A 22,750-nucleotide genomic window follows, 5' to 3' on the forward strand; every position below is an offset into this window, starting at 1 on the left:
CATTAGGCAGGTCAAAAGAAAAAGGTAGAAGCATACATAGCACAAGAGTCCTGGGAGAAGAGGCTTAGTTGAATGCATCCCTTCATTTCCAAATTCAATCTTTTTGCTTGTTTGCTCGTTTTTGTTTTGTATTCTCCATAACCCTATCATACATGAGAGTAAGGCACACTGTGCATGGACAGGGGGGAGCCACAAATGTGGCTACCAGACTACTTTAAAGCTGCCATGCAGTCCCAGCTTTGACAGCAGCAATAATTGGCATTAATGGCTCTCCATTTTATTCCTAGATTGAAAAAACAAAACAAAACAACTAAACTTATTCAGCACAATTGTTCTAGAAATATAAGCTTACTGAAATTGATTGAAAAAGATTTTTTATTTATAAAATATGTTTCACTGTTACACAAAAGAACAGATTAATAAGATTCACCCATTTACTTAGGAAATGAATAGCTTAACCTAGCCTAGAAATTGCATGAAATTTAAACCTACATCTTTTTCAAAGAGAACACAATACTCTCAAGAAAAATATAAAAAACAAAAATCAAGATCATTCTAGTAGGCAATATGGATGAAAATCAGAATAAAACCCTCTTTGAATGGGATTCCATTTCAACTGCCTTCTTAGAATTCAAGAACAAATAGCCAAAAGGAAACCTTAAATAAAAGCTAGAGGATCATAAATCTTCTGGGGAGCTTAAGGATAGTGATGACTAATAAGGACCTGGGTGCCTTGTAGCCCTCTTTGCCTGTAGAAGATGGACAGGCTATGATTTCGTTTTGCTGCCTAGTAGAGAAGAGACCCCAAAGGTTGTTGTTTTATTGCCCAATGGAACCTTACCAGTTTTGTTTCTGATTCAGCCTTCTTATTTCAGCACTGCTTTCTCCCCTAACTCTAGAAATCTCTGTTCACCAGTGTTCTTGAACACTTCTCATTATTTTGCTGGTTCCCTTCATCACTAGTTGTGTGAGAAATTTGTTTTGAGCAATGTGAAAATTGTATACTAACCTTAACCCTGCATCTTCATAGTGTGGATGATTCACAATGGGCCGAAGCGCAGAGAGTTTAACACTTGCCATTGTGGGCATAGCGCCTGCAAAGACTGCGTCTGAAAAGCAGGAAAGGAAGTCTCAGGAAGGCACTCAGTGAATGTTAATCAGGTCTCCTTCTGGTCAACTCCATTACTTCCCAGATGAGAACGTGGAGGCCCAGAGAGGTTCAGGACTTAAAGATTCAATGGAAGAACCCAACTGAAGTCAGCTGGCTGGTAAAATGGCTATCAGGCCCTTGGCTTTGGAAGTCAGAGCCTCCTTCTTTCATCAGTGAAGATTTCTGGGGTTTTGTTTGTTTGTTTTTGTAACATCTTAGAAATCTTTCCTGCTTCTAGGAAATAAGTATCAGATTGGCTAGGAAAGTTTTATAACACCAAGGAATTCTGGAAAATGATTTGAAATTCAGTCATTTGATACTCAGATAACAAAATCTCCTTTGAATAAAATGTCTATTCTATTAGTTCAAGAAGGAATGTTCAGGACTAAGGTTAAAAACTCACAAGGAAAATATGCACAACAAAAATTATTTTAAGTCATACCACATTAATGAGCACTGAGGATTAGAGAAGACTGATGAATCACTGACCTCTACCTCCGAAACTAATAATACATTATATGTTAATTAGTTAAATTTAAATAAAAATTAAAAAAAAAAAACAAATCATGCCATGTCAAACTTTGGGAACATTTGAAAAAAAAAAACATTAGAATTTCTGGAAAATAGCAAAATAGATTATTAAGAAAATATATATAACATTTCTTTTGCAAATCATTTAAATAAGATTGACATCTCTCTTTTCCTGAATAATTTAGAAGCAGCACTGCTTAGAGTAAGGTCACTGGAAGTAATGTGGGTTTAAAACTTTGCAGTGGTACATAAAACTGTGGGGAAAACTTACCTGGTTTAGTACTGTATTTGATCCATTCGATAAGTTCTTCTTGTGGCAAATTGCTGAACTCTCCTACGATATTCCATTGGGTTTGGAGATTTGCTGAACCCTGTATTGACATTGCTGCTAATACAGCAAAAACAACAGCACCAGGATGTACTTTGCAAAAGAGCCATCCAAACAGCTGAAACCAAATGAAGAATACATTTGATAATTGTACAGCAGCCTGTATCCAATAAGAAAAGTTCTTCTCAGAGAGGAATACAGTCTCCTGTAGATAAACCAAAAAGCAAAAACCTAGGGACTAATTATCCTAAGGTAAAGTTCCAGAAACAATGACCAGAGGGATTAAAAGACTTTTGCCATTAACCTTATAGAGGTGGGGTATAAACTCAGGAAGCTGTTCTCTCATTGTGTTCTGATTGCATGTTCCAGTAAAGCCAGGACCACCTATATCATTTGCCAGGCCCGATGCAAAATGAAAATATGGGGCCTCTTGTTGAAACATTATTTAGCAGTTCAAAAGACAAACAGAAGAGCATCCAAGTAGGTGCAGGGTCCTTCTGAGGGAGGGGGCCCCATGCATTTGTGGAGGTCCCACACCTGTGAAGCCAGCCTGGAGTAAGGTTTTCTACCCTCAGTCACAGGGCGGGCTGGAAATTGAGATGCAAGGCTTCCCATCAGCCTCCTTTCCTGTCCCAGCCTGGAAGAGTCAGGAAGAGTGGCTTCATCTCCAGGTTCCTCTGGTAAGCAATGCCTCTCTAACGCAACACCAATAACCTGATTGGGAACCATGAGATTGGCTGATTTTTCCAGTTAAATGGTCCACACTCAACAGTAACACTTTGTCCCTATCATTCACTCCTTAATTTCTCTACGTCTGTAGAACCAGATTGAAGCTTCTTGAGGGCATACATATTTTTTTGCTTTTTGGATTATCTATCTACCATCCTACCCTTGTCCCTAGAGTGTAGTGCAGATGCTTCATAAATATTTGCTAAATTTAAAAGAGGTACTGCTGCTGCATCTTGGCTAATGGACTGATGTAAAGGTGGCACTATAGAGAAACATAAATCTGTGAATACAGAGCAAGAAGGCAGGTAGCCAGGAAAAGTAAGTAGCAAATATCCAAATGGCTTATACTAAATTTTAAAAAGTCAGGGAAGTACATACAAATGTATACTGAAATGAAAAAAGAAGTTTTAAGCTTGATACTGAAAATAAAACAAAACAAAACAAAACATATATTTGGAAGTAACTGCAACTTGAAACCATTGGTTAGAATTCTTTGTGGTAGGAATGTCAAAACAACAAAAAGTTATTTCTACCGTGAAGTTCTGTTTTCTATCAACATCTGTAGCAGTCACTCATAAATTTAGCGTGTTCTACTTGAGTATTTGTTGTATGCCAAAGATTATTTTAGAAGTTAGAAGGATAAATGAACTGCTTTGGTCTTTGCCCTTTAGGAAAGATTAATACAAAACCACAAAAAACTTTAACTACAATAATTTAAAGAATTTTCAGTAATTCAATATGATTTGGGGGCCATTCAGTAACAAAAGAGGGGTAAAGCAATCATGGCAGCTACAATGCCAACATGACAACCATCTTACCTGTCTTGAACAGATCAAGGAAGCCATAACACACATGTGTGGTGTCAAGAAGAGTTTCAGTCTCATAATTAAAATACCGAGGACTGTATATGCTAACAGTTGCAATGCATGATAAACTAGCTGAAAGAAAGAGAAAATTTTTTTTCACTTCTACAATCTGTGAAGCTTAATACATTGTTAAATAGATGAATATCTAGAAAAGCGTACTTTTTCTTAGTGACAATATTTTGATTTCTGACTAAACGAGTCTTAAAATTCACTTTCAAACTTCTCCATCTTATTAGAAGCTAAAATTATAGAGTCACTACAGCTAGCGGTTCTAGAATTTTGCTCAGAGTTAAGCCTAGAGTTAATAAAGCCCACATTTCTGAATCTACCTTGGTGTTACCATCAGATTTAGACAGGAAAGTGGTAAACAAAATTAAGTACTGTTTAAGATCCCAGAGCTCTGCCTTGGAACAATCATCAAAACCAGGCTGAAATATGCAATACGGTACTATTAACCATAGTCACCAGGCTGTTGCTAGGAGTGTAGATTTTAAAAGTCCTCACCACAAGAAAAAAAATTTTTTGGTAACTATGTGATGGATGTTAGACTTATTGTGGTGATTATTTCACAACGTATACAAATCCAGTTAATTATGTTATACACCTGAATCTAACATCATGTTACATGTCAGGAAAGAGGGAAGGGAAACGCAGGGGAGGGGAGGGGAGGGGAGAAAGGAAGGAGGGAGGGAGGAGAGAGAAACAGGTGGAATCACCAGGCGATAGGAGCAGCAACCAATCACACAATAAACTGGATCACTGTGAAGATGATCAGAACAGACCAAATGGGCTTCCTACATAAATGTTTTAACAAATGGTCACGTTTGTAATAGTCTCATAAAAACACAGGCCCATTTTGAATATGGTAAGTGACAGTTACCAATAGTTAGAAACTGGAACTAGAAAGAAAAGTCCAAATACATACAAACTGTAAAACAAAGTAAATTTTAGTAATACTGAATCTTTACCTCTCCGTGATCAAATTGGTGTTTTCTGAAATGGAATAAGAAATACTATTGAATCATTACTGAAGTATGTACTTCAATTATTTGCATCATCTTACAAAAACGAATTTTACAACTTGTATAACATTCAAAGGACATATATATGTAAATAAAAATAGCTAACAGTTATGAATGGAAATTGGTGTCACAATCTTTTAAAAGCCAGCTGATTTTTTTAAATGACAATGTTGCATACCCTGCACATTTGACTACATGGACAATTATTGGGCCAACGAAAGACATGCCGTGGTGTTATCAGGTACCTCCCTGGTGATATTCAAGGTAGGGAATGGGGTGAAGGGAATCCTAAAGCCTTCATACTTCCATATGCCTGCTTCTCATTGTCTCTGAGCTTCCTCATAAACTGTAGCTACTACAGAGACAATTTAGGAAACCACACAAAAAACATGTTTTCAGCAGCAGCTCTAGAATATACAAATAGCCACAAAACTCCCCCATGAGTTTTACTTGACAATTTTAATTTCCTGAGAAAGGATACATGATTAGAGACCCATATACTCTCCCTACATCTGCCTCTGACCCTGCACCACCCCACCCCTGCCATCCCATTTCAATTATCATCACAGCAGTGCCAGCTAGCTTTTGCAAGGGGGAATCCAGTCATACCAATCCCTTACTTAAAACCCCTCAATGAATAAACTCTCAAATCCTTATCATGCTGTACATCGTCATTCTATTTCTCAGCCTTGAAACTCATCGTCTACCATGTTCCCTCTTGATCACCATGCTCCAGTCACACTAGACTAATCTTACTCAAACATCAGACAGGCACTTGACTCCCATATTCAGTGCCCCTCTCCATAATCCCTCCTATTCCATTCCTGTTTTATCTCCTAAAAAATGTTCATTTATTGGTTTTTCCTACATTTAAATCTTTGTTCCATCTGGAATTTATTTTGTGTAAAACATAAAATATGGTATTAGTTTTATATCTCTTTGGTTTTCTCTCAAAAGATAGTCCATTGGTCCTAAAACCATCAACAGAATAATTTATCTTTTCTGCTAAGCTGACACACAAAGCTGTGTCCTTCAAGTATAGATTAAGTACTAGGCCTACTGTCAGATTGTAGAGATGGAATTTGAGGTGTGAATAAGTGATGTACTGAGCTCTGCACAGATAGGGAAGAATGATAAAAGCAAAGAGGAATGACAATCGAAAACATCAATTATCAAATGCTGAGTATGCAATATGAACTATAAAATTAATACACTCTAAATATCTACTTAATAACAAAATGATTAAAAGCATATTTACCTTATATGTGTTTGTTGTTTAGTTAAGACACCCCACATGTCACTAATAATCTGCAAGTAAATTTTTTAACACATTAGAAGAGCTGTTTGGGGAAAATGAAATTTCAACTAAAGTATCTTGTAAACTTTCAAACTTCTACTTAAAAATAGAAGAAATATGGAGATAAGAGATGACTCAGGAAATAATTACACCACCATAATCTTCCATTTGCACAGTCCTTGATCATATCTAATACCCAACAATTCTGTTCAGGTAGATAGCATTATCCTCATTTTGTAAATGAGCCACAGGCTCAGCTGGATGAAATGGTCTCCCAGAAGGTGGAACAACTAGAAAGCATTTCCAGGCCCTGCAACCTGACCTTCTGGCTTCTAACTCACATTCAGGGAATTCAACATACCCAGGTTGTTGGCAATGCCTCTCCCTCAGCATCCATACACATACCTGGGCAACTAGGTGGGAGGCTGAGAAGCACAACCAACCAAACACTGAGTTTGCATATTTAGCAGCAACTGGAAGGTTATCTCATCTGAAATCCTATCCCCAGCATGGGTGTCCACCATGACACCACTGACTGGTGTTAATCCACCTCTTGGAAGGCTTGAGTCTGTAACACTTTCCTAGTCAGTCCAGATCAATTCTGGTCAGAAGTCCTACCCCTGAGAATTGGCCATGATTCTAAGGAGCCAAAGTGAGTGTAATCTTATTTCCAAGTGGCGGGCTTTTAAATATATGAAAATAATCACCTTTTATTCCATTTGAATCTTTCAAGTCAAACATCCAGTTCTTTTAACCCGATGTAACTGTTCTTGTCATCTCCAGCCATCCAGATTGCTGTCTTTTTAATGTACTCTAAATTGCCAATGTTGGTGTTTTTTGATTACCTGCCAGGTGCACACCCACATCAAGTGTGCAAAAGTGTAAAGGAAGCACAGAGTCTTCTTGCTTCTAGCAGAAACTGACTATAAACTCATCAGGTTTGAAAAGCTTGTGAGACTACAAAACTGAACACTACATAACACTCAATAAGGAGGGAAAGGTGCAGAGTCTGATTCTTGCTCTTCCCTTGCTTTTTAATGGACATGATGTGAGCCCGGAAACAACCTCTCTGATCTTCTAATGCTGCATCTGTCAAAATGGGGATAATAATATCCATGTACCCTTCAGGGCTGTCAAATAACCAGGGGAAATAACATTGTATGTGTGATATGTTCGGGGAGAGTATAAATATGTAATATGAACAATAATTATAGTGCAGAATATTCTACAAATATATAATGTGTTAACACAGAATCACTAACTACAAATCAGAAAACCTTTAGAGTCTATCATCTGTTTGTTGATTATAGATTAATCTTTATTCATTCTCTTAAAACACTTGCAGTTACAGAATTCACCAACTCTTAAAAGAAAAAAGAGAATATCACACCTGCTCTTTGCTAAAGACTGGAACTTCTCTGACCTGATTTAAATCTGGGCTTAGAATTAACAAGGCAGGAAACAACAAATGTTGGAGAGGATGCGGAGAAAAGGGAACCCTCATACACTGTTGGTGGGAATGTGAACTGGTGCAGCCACTCTGGAAAACTGTGTGGAGGTTCCTCAAACAGTTAAAAATAGACCTGCCCTATGACCCAGCAATTGCACTGTTGGGGATTTACCCCAAAGATACAAATGCAATGAAATGCCGGGACACCTGCACCCCGATGTTTATAGCAGCAATGGCCACGATAGCCAAACTGTGGAAGGAGCCTCGGTGTCCAACGAAAGATGAATGGATAAAGAAGATGTGGTTTATGTATACAATGGAATATTCCTCAGCTATTAGAAATGACAAATACCCACCATTTGCTTCAACGTGGATGGAACTGGAGGGTATTATGCTGAGTGAAGTAAGCCAGTCGGAGAAGGACAAACATTATATGTTCTCATTCATTTGGGGAATATAAATAATAGTGAAAGGGAATATAAGGGAAGGGGGAAGAAATGTGTGGAAAATATCAGAAAGGGAGACAGAACGTAAAGACTGCTAACTCTGGGAAACGAACTAGGGGTGGTAGAAGGGGAGGAGGGCGGGGGGTGGGAGTGAATGGGTGACGGGCACTGGGGGTTATTCTGTATGTTAGTAAATTGAACACCAATAAAAAATAAATTTAAAAAAAAATAAAAAAAAATAAAACTACATATGCTCTTACCATAAGAAAAAAAAAAACAAACAAACAAACAAAAAACAAAAACAATGCTGATATATTGTAATTTATGAAAAGTAACTCAGAAGAGGAAAAACTCTTCAATGGTAAACCACGAGGTAGATAAGCTATATATGAACAATCAGTTGGGTCCTAGTCAGATAGAAGAAAGTTTATAGAGGCAAAGACGTGTGTGTCTACACATGTGTAAATGATGTATCTGCTCACGCATGTACACTTGTGCATATTTATGCATATATGTAGAAATGGTTTGGTGATGAGAAATTGCACCATTTGTCATGAAAAATTATTTTTCCATTAGTAATATTTTAATTCTGCATATTTTGTGGACCATTCTGTAGAAAAGCAAGATATAATTCACAATGTGGATGGTTAAAAGGGTATAAATTTCGGCACAAAAATATAATGCTAAAAAAATGTAAAAAAAAAAAAAATAGAATTTCATTATCAAAGCCAAGTTGGGAGTCTAACAATTTTATCGATGTTGGTTAATACATTGTTAATATTCTATTTTTTTCCTTTTGATCAATAACAAGAAACTCATTCCAGGAGTTACTGAGAAATGCATAAGTGACTTAGAATGGCATATATTGAATATTTTAGGGAAATATTACATAAAGCTAAAAGTAATAATTTACAAAGACAAAAATAACTGTATCTGGTCCAATATAGTCTCTTTGATCATGTCTTTCAAAATATATGACTACCAAAACTGGAGCCATCTTTTTCTTATGTCTATTTTATGCTGGCAGATAGAATATTTTTAAGGCCTGTAAATGTTCATCAAGGGCTATTAGTAAGAAAATACAGAATATGTTTTAACAAATCCATATAAAATATTGTGTCATATTAACATGTAATTTAATATACTTAACTACTATGTAGAACAAGAAAGTATTTTATGATAAGAAAGAGCTCTAAAAAAAAAAAGAAAGAAAGAAAGAAAGAAAGAAAGAAAGAAAGAAAGAAAGAAAGAGCTCTTAAAAGGCTCCTGGTGGCTCAGTCAGCTGAGCATCCAACTCTCAATTTCAGATCAAGTCATGATCTCAAGGTCATGAGATCAAGCCCCACATCAGGCTTTGCACTCAGGGGGAGTAGACTTGAAATTCTCTCTCTCCCTCTGCCCCTCCCCCTGCTAGCACTCTCTCTTTTTCTAAAATAAATAAATAATTTTTTAAAAAAGAAAGAGCCCTTAAGTGATAGACATATACCTTTTTAACGATTGCAATAAACACAACCAGAACAACTGGAAGCAACAATGTCTTTGTATACCTCAGTGGAGTCTGAAATTCAAAGAGATGTTTTGTTAGAAGAAAATATTATTTTCAGACAAAATTTCATTTCAAATAATGAACAAAGTGAAGTTTAAAAAGTGTAAGTAGAGCATTTACCCATTTAGGGTTCGTCCAATATACCCATTGACTCCCATCATAAAAATGAAGATATATTTCCATAGAAACAAGCTTACCCAAAATGTCGATTTGAAAACATGAACAAATATAGTATAACACTTGTAAGTATAAGATGTGAATGGAAAGATTACTGTTCACTTTTTGCACACTACTTTTCTAACTAGACAGCTCGACTTAATATTCACCTAAGATCAGTAGAATTCCTTTAAATTGCATGAGCTCTTCCTGTCCACTTGATGGGAGATAAAAATCTTAAACATGATTCCCTCCCACATACACACAAAATAATGACCATGTTTACAAGATAAATAAAAACTTTTATATTTTCTTAATAAGAAACTACAGAAACATTTAATAACAAAATCCTAAACATTGCCAATCCTATATATTTCTCAATCATTTTCAAGTCATAGTCTTAAATAATTCTGAAATTTCTAAGCTGCAATTGATTTGCTTACCACCAATATTTACCCTCACAAAAATAATCCTATACTATTGAGTTAAATAATGTACACTTCCCCAAATATGTTAATCAGGAGAAATCTAGCTTTAACATTAGAAGCACTGGTAGATTTTAATCCTATAAAGTATAAGTAGCATTTTCTTATTTTCCCTCTCATTAGCCCACTTTGGTTGCTTGTTATTCTGTATTAGACAAGTAATTTTGGTAATTTATTAACCAAAAATGCATACTTCATAGTTAGAAGTCTCATTAAAAGATTTTTTATGTTTTTATTTTATCATTTACTTTTATTAACATTTGCATAGTATTTAATTTTTAAATATATTTATTTCTATTTTGTAAATTTTTAAAAGTAACTTAAGCAAAAATTATATAACCAGAAGTATTTTATTATTAAAAAACTCAGGCATTTTCTAATAACAACTAAAAATAAACGTAAAAAAAGTTGTGAGATACTGGTGTTTACCTTAAAAAGGCAATGTCAAAGTTGCATCAAAAGTATTTAACAAAATTTAACTAAAACTCAAATTTAAAATTGTATGCCAAAACTTTATTTGAAAAGTATTTTTTAATATTTTTTTTTTTTTTTAAAGAAAATCAGGGATGCCTGGGTGGCTTAGTGGTTGAGCGTCTGCCTTCAGCCCAGGGCATGATCCTGGAAACCCAGGATTTAGTCCCACATTGGGCTCCCTGCATGGAGCCTGCTTCCCCCTTTGCCTCTCTCTTGCTCTCATAAATAAATAAATAAATGAATGAATGAATGAATGAATGAATAAATAAATAAATAAGTAAAATCTTTAAAAAAAAAAAAAGAGGGCAGCCTGAGGGCTCAGCGGTTTAGCGACGCCTTCTGCCCAGGGCCTGATCCTGGAGACCCAGGATCGAGTCCCGCGTCGGGCTCCCTGCATGGAGCCTGCTTCTCCGTCTGCCTGTGTCTCTGCCTCTCTCTCGCTTTCTCTCTCGTTCTGTGTCTCTCATGAATAAATAAATAAAATCTTTAAAAAAAAATGAGATTAGCATCAAACTCTGACAGCAACACTAAGCCGGAAGAGGGTGAAGTTAATTTATTTAAGACACTCCATGAAAAATACATGAGCCAAATATTTTATATCTAGCCATATCTCCACATTTAAAAGCCACTGATAAAATACAGGATGCGTGAAAACTCAGGGATTATTGTTCTTATAGCCCCCTGTGAGGAATCCACTGGATAGCAAGCTTCACACAATTGAGAAATGGCAGAAGAGGCTTCCTCAATCACAGAACATACAGCACGAAAAACACCAATCTACAGAACTATGACAAGGACAGGGATATGAAGGTGAGAGAATAGCATGTGCAGACAGTGAAGATGCAATGGGACTGAGTGGAGGATATTTGGGAAGGAAATAATGTCACTGATGATAGCATTACAATAAATTAGAAAAGGGGAGGGGAGGAGTAGTGGAGACAAGAAGGGACTGAGTATGACTCTCCATAGGAAACCAACAGAAGGGACATGAATTAATATATAAAAGCATTAATATAAAGGAAATAAAATTATATAATTTCCTCAATACTAAAAGATCCAGCAGAGAGAGGGTATGCACAAGAACAAATGCAAAGGAAACAAACCACACAGGGACAGAGGTACACATGTGTACATGCATGTGTGCTACTGGAATTACAAGGTCTTTTTCTATTAATTTTTCATTTTATTCTAAGCATAAAAGTTATATGTGCTCATTGTAAAAGCCAAAAAATGCATAAAAAATAAGACAATTTTAATCAATTATCAGCATTTCTTCCCCAATGGGCTGTCTGTTCACATGCCTCCCCCATTTCTGCACATGTGTATGGGAGTAGGGATGTATTTTTGGGCAAGGGTTAAGAGTCCTTGGTAATTTTTTATACATTTGGACAATCTCCTAAACTCAATACATTAATTCCTAGTTTCATTTGTTATATTTATGGCAAGAATCATCCCAGTTAATCATCTGCTTTTTAATTTTTACAATATTTAATGTACAGATGTCATATGCAGTCAAATCTATTAATGATTCTCATATGCATTTTGCACTGCTATTATGCCCACTACAAAATGAAGCTAATACTAGTTGAAATGTCCCTCAAATTTATTTTTCAAGCTCCATTTAATTTTGACACACTAATTAACTGAACTGAAGTTTATTGCATAATGTGACACAAAGCTTTTTTTTTAAAGATTTTATTTATTCATTCATGAGAGACACAGAGAGAGACAGAGAGAGGCAGAGACACAGGCAGAGGGAGAAGCAGGCTCCGTGCAGGGAGCCTGATGTGGGACTCGATCCTGGGACGCCAGGATCATGCCCTGGGCCTAAACCACTGAGCCACCCAGGGATCTCACCCCAAATCCCATTTTTCAAATAATATTTCTGAAATAATGCACTTTTTATCCATTTATCTGTGCTTCTTTCTTCTTTCATATTAAGTACATACACATAAACATAGTTAAGTACATACTCATGGGACTATCCAAGCATTATCTATTTTTGGCCATAAAAATGTTCATGCCTTAGTATCCCTGTACTTTAAGCACTGTTGCTAACCATTTCCATACCTAGAAGGGAAAGATCTCCCTCATTCTTTTACTTTATTTTAAAGCAGAATACAATTAAAATATGATTATTGTAGAACATTTTAAAGATGCAAATTACAAAAAAAAGTTAATCACTGATTATCTCTCCAGCCAAAAACCACTGTTAAAATTTTCCTCTCTCACACCTTATTCTATGTGTGTTAATTATAGGTAAATAAGATCATACCATTTTGTTCATTCCATTATACATGTCTTTCCATACCAGTACAGTATCATGTTAAACTGTTCCCTTTTCCCCAGTGTATGGATGTATCATACAATGGATGCACACTCTCTGAACTGGCACCATACTGTCTCTACAGCACAGTCCCTGTGAAGATACGAATGGAGATGAGGAATAGCAGGCTGGAAACAGCTTTGCTATTTTCTTCAAATTAACGGAAGTCATGCTATGCCTCAATAAACAATTTCTTCTATCACTTAACTGATGGTACATACTCTCAGGTTATAGTGGCATGAATATCCTCAATAATGTCAAAGGACATTGGCCATAGCCTAACACTCTGCTGATGTTTACCCTGTAGTCTACTTCCTTTACCACTTGCTTGAAGGAGTCTTGATTTGCTATGAACATGCATTTTAACGTCTTTCAAGACACTCTTCCTTGGTTTCTTTCAGTGGGCTCAAGAGTATCATTTATATACTTTTTATTATCCATATATGTCAGAATTTGCCAGAACCAGGGAATGAAGACTGACAAGTCACTGGAGTAAACAGTACATCTGCAGGACATGCTCAATTCAGAATGTCTGGTTGATAAGAGTTTTCAGTGTGGTACACAATCATCCACTGGTCTGTAACTCGGAACACAGAGGTAACCACCCAGCAGGGATCAAGGGGAAAATGAAGGTGTCAGTAGAGTCCTGTTGACCAGTGTAATACCTACACGCACATAGCTTTGAAGGAAAATGTTTCACAGATAATAAAATATCATAATAAATTGGGGCTACAACGATGGTGTTAAAAAAGACACATACACACAAACACACACACGCACAATTTGTTGAATCAAACCCTCTCAGGTCAAATCCTGAGAATCAAACCCTTTGATCAAATCCTCTCAGGATTACTGCAAAATAATATTTTATATAAAATATCACTAAAATATCAAAGTACTTCCTACCTATCTCATTTGGCCTTCACAATATCTTTTTGCAGCATACAACTAGGAACTAGTAAGTTATGACAGGAAAAAAAAAAATGAGAGTTGCTTGTCCAAGAACATCAAGTAGTACTGCAGACTTCCATCTCACAATCCCCCACGCTACTCCGTGGTTTCTTTTTAAACATCTGAATACAATTTTAGAAAGAAAAACATTGCTGGAATGAAAAACTTGTATTCAATATTTCAAAGCAATAAGATTATTCAAATAAACAACCACTGAGTGAATGGAAATGTGAGAACTTGAGAGAGTCTCCGAATTAATGCTATCCCTGAAAATAGGCAACTTGAACTGCTCATGCAAAAAAACTATTGCTAGTCTGAATGCTTGCTTCTAAATTATCAGAATGAGAACAAACCATACATTTCAGGGGCGCCATACTAATGTAAGAAGGAACGTCTTCCTCCAAGCCATTGCTTTCCCTTGCTTCCCACAGGTAACAGCACAGGAAAAAGGCGGAGATAACAGGAGCACCCTTTATGAAAAAAATGAATGGACCAAAACCTGAGGAAGGAAAACTAGAAATCGCATCTTACCTCCTTTTCCATAAAGTCAAACTCAGCTGCACAGGTATACAATAATGTATCAAAATCCTTGTAACTGAAGAATTTTGATGTTAATAAGTTGCCGATGTGAGCCTAAGAAGGAATAAAGTGAGGTATCATTAGATTACGGCATATAGTGTAGTAATGCACTTTAATTTTAATAGTATCTATAAATAGCTTTCACTACATTGCAGAGCTTGCTGCTCCCATGCCAGGCTTGCTTCTGTTAAAGTGCTGCAACTTCATGGTTCTCCCTTCTTTTGCTGACAAATGATAGTTCCAACAACGCCCTGCTTTCCACGATCCATCATCAACAAAGCAAATGCTTTTTATCCGTGGGTTTTCCCTGCTTAGGGTGCTAAACCTGACGAAACAATGCTACACAACATCTCCTTTTCCTGAGCCTACCAGGAGGGGTGGGCTTGGGAACACACACAGGCATCTATCAATCATCAGGGACAGAGTGCAATGAAGTGAAAGGAAAGGAAACATTAATTCCAATTTCTGAAAAGGAGACTGAAAAGACTCTCTGAGGGGCACATGAGTGGCTCAGTCAGTTAAGTGACCAACCCGTGATCTCAGTTTAGGTCTTGATCTCAGGGTTCTGAGTTCAAGTCCCACATTGGGCTCCACACTGAGCATGGAGCCTATGGTCTACAAGAGACATGTTTAAAACAAAAGTATACAGAAAGGTTGAAAATGGAAGAGGAGAACAAAATAAATAAATTGAACCAAACAAATCTAGGTTAGCAATGGTGACATTTAAAAAAACTGAATTCAAGCAAAACATGGAAAGAGACAACAAATGACATTATACTCTGGCAAAATGAACAGCAAAGCAATGTCCTATGTGTCATGAATATATCTGCAGTTAACAGTAGAGATTCAAAATGTATAAAGAGCTGAAAAAAACTGTAGGAAGAAATAGACCAGTTAATAGTGGTCACTGGAAATGTGAAATATTTCCCTCTAAAACAGAGCAGACAAATGTTAACATAACACCTGAATAGCATTATCAATACACTCATAGAAAATACAAACTTCACAAAGAGAGAATACATGTTACCTCTGAACATAAGAAAATTTTTTAAATATTCACATACCATATCACCATACATCTCAAAGAATTGATATAATACAATTCTTTTTCTAATCACAAGTGCAATAAAATTGGAAAACGACTAACTAGAAATGACTTTAAAAATCTTTTTTGGCTAAAAACTAAGTAGCACAAAATTTAACCTTCAGGCTAAAAAGAAAATCTCAAAATAGTTAATTTGCAAGACATAGGGAAAAAACACTATCAACAGGGAAATTTATAGCTGTAAATGCATTTATCAGAAAATAAAAGAGGTTGAAAACAAAAGAACCAAGCATTTTCCCTCAAGCATTAGTAAAAGCTACAGAACAAGCACAAAGGCATAAGAAACGAGGATAACACAATTTGGTGACAAAGGGAAATTCGGCAAAACCAGAGGCCTCAAAAAAAGGTGGTACTTTGAAAATATTAATACAGCAAATACAAAGCAGAAAAAATAGTACACACAAAAAAAACTCTCAAAGAACAGGTCTTTACAGGAGACTAATACTGATCCTGAATCCAAACAAGGAAAATAAATAAAATAATGTAAAAGATCATTTTACATCCATACAAAAATTTTAATAGGAAATTTCTACTGAATTCTACAATATTTTTTTAAAAAACATAATCCATTTGATTACATACATGAAATGGGTAGTTTCCTCTAAAGACATAGATTTTCAATAACTTCCTAAAGAAAGTGGATTTTGTAGTAGAAAATTCTCTCATAAGGAAAACTTTAGGCCTTGAAGGCTTTACTGTCAAATTCCACCAATCATTGCAGGAAGAAATAGTATCAATTCTATATAAATTCTCTTTGAAATAGGAGATTGGGGGCAGCTGGGCAGCTCAGTCAGTTAAGCAACCAACTCTTGATTTTGGCTCAGGTCATGGTTTCAGAGTTGTTAGACTGAGCCCCACATCAGGCTCCACGATCAGTGGGGAATCTGCTTAAGACTCTCTCCCTCTGGCCCTCACACTGCGTGCGCTCTCTCTCTCTCTCTCTCTTAAATAAATAAGTAAAATTCAATACTTCCAAAAAATTTAAGAAAACTAGCACTACCTTGAAACCAAGGCCAGACACAAACATTATAAGAAAATAAAACTACAGACTAATATCTGTCATAAATACAGACAAAAAGGACACCGGGGTGGCTCAGTGGTTGAGTATCTGCCTTCGGCTTAAGTCTGGGATCAAGTCCTGCACTGGGCTCCCCACAGGGAGCCCGCTTCTCCCTTTTCCTATGTTATGTCTCTGCCTCTCACTCTCTGTGTCTCTCATGAATAAATAAAATCTTTAAAAAAATACAGACAAAAATCCTTAAAAATATTAATAACCAAATCCAACAATATATAGAAAGACAAATACATTGTGCATGAGTGGGGTTATCCAAGAAATACAAGGCTGGATCAACACTCAAGAATCCATGAAAATGGGGACTTTCCCATGGCAGAGGAAGAAGTTGACAAATCCCCTCCCCCAATAACACCAATTCAATTGGATGAGACTGTCAAAACAACCATATCGGGTTCTAGAAATCGACTAAATAGAAAACAAATTGAGAAGCACTCATTCATATAAGCACTGATGAACAGTGAATGGAAATAGTGGGTGTCTGTGGCATCCATGCCTGGGCTTTTCCCACTCACCATCAGCAGCACCTCAACTTCCCTGGGGTGGTAGACCCAATAGTTCCATGAGGGTGGGGCTGGCCATGAAAAGCAGAACCTCTGCTACCAGAAGGTACTGACTTGTTTGGGGACGGGATGCAAAAAAAAAATCTATGCTCAGAGGTACTGTTAAAAAGCATCAAACAGCAGGAAATGAAAGGTGAGAGCTCACAGCTTTGTCAGCCTCATGTTCTATTGCTTGCCCAGTGAAGAGCAGATTAGCTAGAAATTTTAGAGATTCTGGCAATGGGAAAACCAACAAGAGGGTAAATCAGTTCTCACATTCCCCGGTGGACTGGAAGGCTGCACACATGGGCTCAGGGATCCTTGAGCCCAAGATCTCCATAAATCTATGAATGACTGGGACATGGTATGCAGATTCATGAAGACCCAAGAAGGTGTGGAAGAAAGGAAAATGTGAGACAACCTTGATGTTCGGATGACAGTTAACACAGCAAGCCTGACTGCTCTCCTTGAAAAACCTGCTTGCAAAGCTGGTGCCCAGCTGGCATCAGGGAACTTGGATTACAGATGGCTCCTACCACCTTAAGTGAGAATGAGTAGTGGCTTACTGTACCTAAATCATATGAACACTGGTTTACGCTGAGCACCCACATTCTTTCTGGGAGTCTGGAATTTTGATATGTGCCAGGCAGAGGATGCCTATGTCACCAGCCCCCCAGTGAAAACTGTGTGTCATGGTACTGACTGAGCTTCCCTTGCAGACAACCCCAGGCTTCTACCAAGAAGAGTGTTGACAGGAACAGGGAGGGGAAGTCAGGATATACTGAGAAATGGCTTACGTGGTTCCTAAAGAATGAGGAAGTGTCTAATTTTCTTAACAGAGAAGGGTGAGTGGAAATGCTTCTTAAAGGCTGTGTGGCCTTGCAGTCTTTTCCTTTGACCAATGTCACGATTCAGAATTTATGAGCTGATATCCTTGATCAGATTTCTAGAAATATTAAATTTGCAATTACATTACTCCTAATTTATTTGGTCCTGCTCCAACATCGGGCTGTGGCAAACCTTAACTGGTTTGTCTTCCCTCAGTGAGGAGACAGATTCCATTCACCTAGAACTTGGGCTGTCTCCCTTTTCTTCCTGTTCATTCTCTGCATCCTTGCTGACTCAATAACCTTTTAGCTCTCCTCAGGAGACTTCCAGGACCCTTCTCCAACTCTTCTCCTCTGAGTTCCTGCAGCACTCTATTCTTGTTTTTATCACAGCCTTTATTACATGGTATTAGAGTTGCTATATATCATCCCTAGCTCCCGCTAGACGACGTCTTACTATTCTGTATCTCTAGGATCTGTTCTACTGCCAGGCACATAGCAGGTACATATTGAATGAATGAATAAGTAATTTCAGACTACAGTTATCTGCTTTAAAAAGTCTTTCCACAAGTTGTAGATTGCCCATTGAACAACCCAATTGCTATCAATCTTTTTCAAACAAGAAATTCCCTTGTTTAAACAAAAAGCTCTATGATTGTCCAATGTCTAAGAAATCAAAGCTAAACTACTGTGGGTGAAAGAGGGGCTCCCGCCAGGGGGGTTGGGAAGTAGACCCTACAGAAGAATCCTTGGAAATTCCAGAACTTTACAAAACCCAGTTTTAAAACTATAGCTTTAATCTATTATGGACGGAGGAAAGATAGTCAATGAAAATAAATTACAGAAAAAAATATGTGGTTTACTTTACTCTTTCTGTGGTTGTGGTGCTGCTTCTTTTTTAAAATGTAATTAGTGTGTTTACTAAAACATCAAAATAAAATAGGCAAAATAAAGTTATGGATAGGAAGAATACTTAAAGTTATAAAACAGAATTCTTCTCATTTTCTCTCCTACCCAAATACCAAAACAAAACAAAACAACCAACCAAAAACCTTTCTCTTAGTAAGACTAACTTGGGTTAAATTACATATAAATAAACCTTTGACAAACACTGACCTGGAAACAGGGTTGGGGGAATGAGACTATAATATGGTCTATAGTTTCAGACACTCTGAAGATGGCATACTGACATGTTACTGAAGGGGATTATAAAGAAGCCAGAGAAAAATGACTGTAATGGACCTTAAAATTTGAGCTAAAATCTCTAGAGCTTTTTTGCTTTAAATTTTTAAAATCTTTGTGATAAAGAAAAGATCAATTAAAATAACAAAATTGTGTCAAGAAATTAATATTGGAGAATACAGACTACACACAGTCACATTTATTTTCTATTATCGTAAATAGACAAAATAATAAGTGAATAGACTTCATATTAGAATTTGACTCTAATAGTGGTACTTTAGTAACTCAAGTAATTCGTTCTTAGCCTGTTTGATTCTTCCAAATTTAAGCAAAAATGCACTTACATCATCTGCAATGCCAAAGATTTTAGATGTCAAATACTTTAGTACAACAGTTCCAAATAACCAAAAACATCCTTGGATAACCTACAAAAGGAAAACATAACAAAACAAAAATCAACTGATACTTCATACAGCCATTCCTAAGACACAGCTGAGGAAGTAACTAATCAATGCTTTAATCACATGTGAAATAAGTATCTCCATATCCAGAAAAAAGTGCTAAAAAATGCAGCTTAAAGAATGTTACTCCAAAATCAAGGGGCTATCACCAAAAATAAAAACACATGTGATATTATCAAAATTAAGATATCTTATAGGAGATTTACACAACAATTGCAGTTACGTTCTCCTTCTACTAATAGTCTCTTACACATGCACTGCTCCCCCAAAAAACATGAGTGATAAAAGAAATAAAACTAGAATTCCTCACCTATCCAATATTAATTTTAACTTGCCACATAAAAAGGGCAATTTAGCACATTAAAATTGAGTCTTAATTATGTCATAAAGCTGTTAGATTTCCTGCATTACATAAGAATAGATAATTTCCTTAAAAGTAAAACATAAAACTGATGATATATTTTAGAAAAGGAAAAATTTATGCATTCTAATAGATAGATTCTTACCCATAAACTAAGTTCAGATACATTTATTTTCAGGAAATGTGGTTTCATTTCCAGTATAACCTTCATGGAGAAAACAACATAGAATACAGTTAATATTTATATACATAAATTCAAGTACCAAAAAACACTTTTATGTAATAAGACTCTCAAGAATCTAAAATTCAGCACATTGTCAATGTTCCATATAGTATCAGCACAAGGTCATTGACTCTACAAAATAGCTCTATTTTATCCAAAGCAGATTAGATCAGTTAGTGATTTTGTAAAATTGAAAACCGAATTACCATACATAAATTTCTATGACTGATTTTACATCTCTGATTTACCTATGAACCAATATAATATATAATAGCATATAATATATATATATATATATATATAGTAGATAATAATTTCAGAATTTTAGACAGGTGTCTTATAGTCATAAGATTTTAAGTATTATCAACTCTTAGAATGACTACAAAGGGGTTTTTAATGATCAACTAAGTATTTCTCTACCAAATCTTCTCTCTCTCTCTAGGAAATTAATAGATTCCCAAAGTATAGTACCCATAAAGAGCTAAAGCTACTTCAAACTTGCCAAAAATACAGTTGGAGATCAAAACATAAATACATGAACCCAAGTTAAATGTTTTCAGAAGTTTCTGAATATCTGAGAACACAAAAAGTGATAAGATTTAGGTTTCAAATAGATAACTACAAATAAAAATAGGCAGATGTGTGTTTATAGGTAAATACGCATACGTACTCTATATTCTATAACTGTTGGCGTCATTTATTTTTATACACCCAAATATGAAATATACATAAATATGCTTTATTCATAGCCAAGACACACCTTAGCGTCAAGCACCTAAAAGAAAACCTGATATATTGTAGGTACTGGACTGAATCAAAGCTTCCTGCCAAATGAACTTAGGTTAGATTTTATTAGTACCTGAAACGAGTATCAAGAATCATGCACTTTAATCTAAGTAATAGCAGGCCTTGCCTGTGTACACACGTAAAATGCAGCACTGAGTACATCGTTGCTTTTCCCGATTACAAAGAGAATTCACTGACTGTAAGAACTATCATTAATCTCAAAGTACAACAGCCCAGTTAGTGCTTTTTTTGTCATTGCTGAAAACTATGCATCCCTATATACTAACTGCTAATATCTGTGACTACGTATACTCAAACTACACAACCTGAAAAGGGTAGCGGCCCAGACTGGAAAGAGGCATATTCTTGGGAAGTGGGATCTTAAATGTTACTTGTGAAAAGGGAAAAGGAATAGGAAGTTCCCAATTGGTTCACTGGTTCTAAGAATCAAGAAAGCCAAAGTAATCTGGGTAACCTAAACAATTATTTAAGAAGCAGAAATATATATATATATTTATTTATTATAAAATATATTATTTATTTATTTATTTATCTATTTATTTTAAGAAGCAGAATATATTTTACTTAAGACAAAACAACATACTTTTGTCTTCAGGAAAACAGCCTCATGCTAAAGCATGTGCACTTTAAATAAAGGAATAATTTCTTTCCTCTTAATGTTCTTAACAGAACATTGTAATGGCGAATTAAATCTACTAATAATAAAGGCACACCCATCTCTGGAAGTCCTTAAATTTAGGAAGACTTCTATTTAGAAAGTCATCCTGCCAAAAGTGGCAGAAGGAATTAGATGACCTTTCACCGTTTGCTCTAATTCTAGAACATAGTCTCCGGATAATCTAAATCTGCTCTTTGCAGTGATGTAGCAAAATATAACTGAATCATCACCTGATTTAAACCATCTAAATATTTTACACAAATAGACATGACTAAAAAAACTAAAAGAGCCCAAGGTTCCTAGCTTCTGGATCACAGTGAAACCAGGAGACTGCTGCGAGATGCCATGGGGAGGCAAGGGAGTCAGAGAGTGGAGCTCTAGGAGAAAAACTGCAAAGACGGGAGGAAACACGATAAAGAAGGAAGCACACAACCTCTGAAATGAACCTGGACTAAGGTGACAGAAAAGACAAGTAAAGAGAAAGGGCAAAGTAGGGGTATAAGGCAAGATGCTGTTTTCCAATACTAACGTTTGTGTTTCTTTCCTGTTTGGGAAGGGAGCACTCTATCACATATACATGAATTCAGTAAAATACCGGAGATGATTCTTATCAAAAATCCCTCACGAATTTCAAGCCAGTGAGTAAAAAACTAGAGAACCATTAGTTTCAAAAATAGCCACATACTTAAGAGACACTTACCCAAATAATTACCAAAGAGGAAGCATAATAAGAAGTTAATAACATTGAGTTTCCAAACATCAAAACAAAACAAAGTGCAAGAGATATCTGGAAAAATCCAAGAAAAATATAATTAATGCACATCAAAAACATTGATTTTTATTCTGAAAATTGCACATGCCATGATGAAATGCAAACCATTCAAAAGAGGATACACCATGAAAACAGCCCACATTCTATCCCACATTTCAAAACCCAAAAGCTGCCACCATCAGTAGTTACTGTGCATCCTTCCACACATTCATGAATACAAATCTCAGTCTGTATTTTTTAAAAACCACAAATGGAAACTTGGCCCATAAGCTATGCTATTGTTTGCTTTTATTCTTTGTTTCAGAGAGCTTTTTATATGAATCCAAGCAAATCTAATTCATTTGGTAGCAACACTCTGGAGTCTTACCAAAGACTACTGTGAACAGGTAAGTACTTTCCAGTTT

At 36.1% G+C, this 22,750-nt stretch overlaps 1 protein-coding gene across 6 annotated transcripts in view; it reads right to left on the bottom strand.

Moving 5' to 3' along the window:
• The window catches only part of DPY19L1 (dpy-19 like C-mannosyltransferase 1), a 142,067-nt gene that overhangs the window by 54,098 nt on the left and 65,219 nt on the right, over nt 1-22,750 (bottom strand). For 5 of the 6 annotated variants that reach the window (XR_003143157.3, XM_025464610.3, XM_025464609.2 and 2 more), the window contains exons 11-20: nt 22,275-22,361; nt 20,032-20,091; nt 19,409-19,489; nt 14,289-14,390; nt 9,306-9,377; nt 5,885-5,934; nt 4,573-4,597; nt 3,557-3,676; nt 1,953-2,127; nt 1,010-1,109 (exon numbers count right to left, since the gene is read on the bottom strand). Coding sequence is in view for 5 of the 6 variants with exons in the window: in XM_025464610.3 (XP_025320395.1) it covers nt 1,010-1,109; nt 1,953-2,127; nt 3,557-3,676; nt 4,573-4,597; nt 5,885-5,934; nt 9,306-9,377; nt 14,289-14,390; nt 19,409-19,489; nt 20,032-20,091; nt 22,275-22,361 (872 nt within the window). In the remaining variant the exon portion in view is untranslated. The remainder of the gene's footprint in view (nt 1-1,009; nt 1,110-1,952; nt 2,128-3,556; nt 3,677-4,572; nt 4,598-5,884; nt 5,935-9,305; nt 9,378-14,288; nt 14,391-19,408; nt 19,490-20,031; nt 20,092-22,274; nt 22,362-22,750) is intronic. The other variant, XM_025464611.3, reaches the window with a different exon arrangement.

Source organism: Canis lupus, chromosome 14 (genome assembly GCF_003254725.2).
Source record: "Canis lupus dingo isolate Sandy chromosome 14, ASM325472v2, whole genome shotgun sequence".
Classification (NCBI taxonomy): Eukaryota; Metazoa; Chordata; class Mammalia; order Carnivora; family Canidae; genus Canis; species Canis lupus.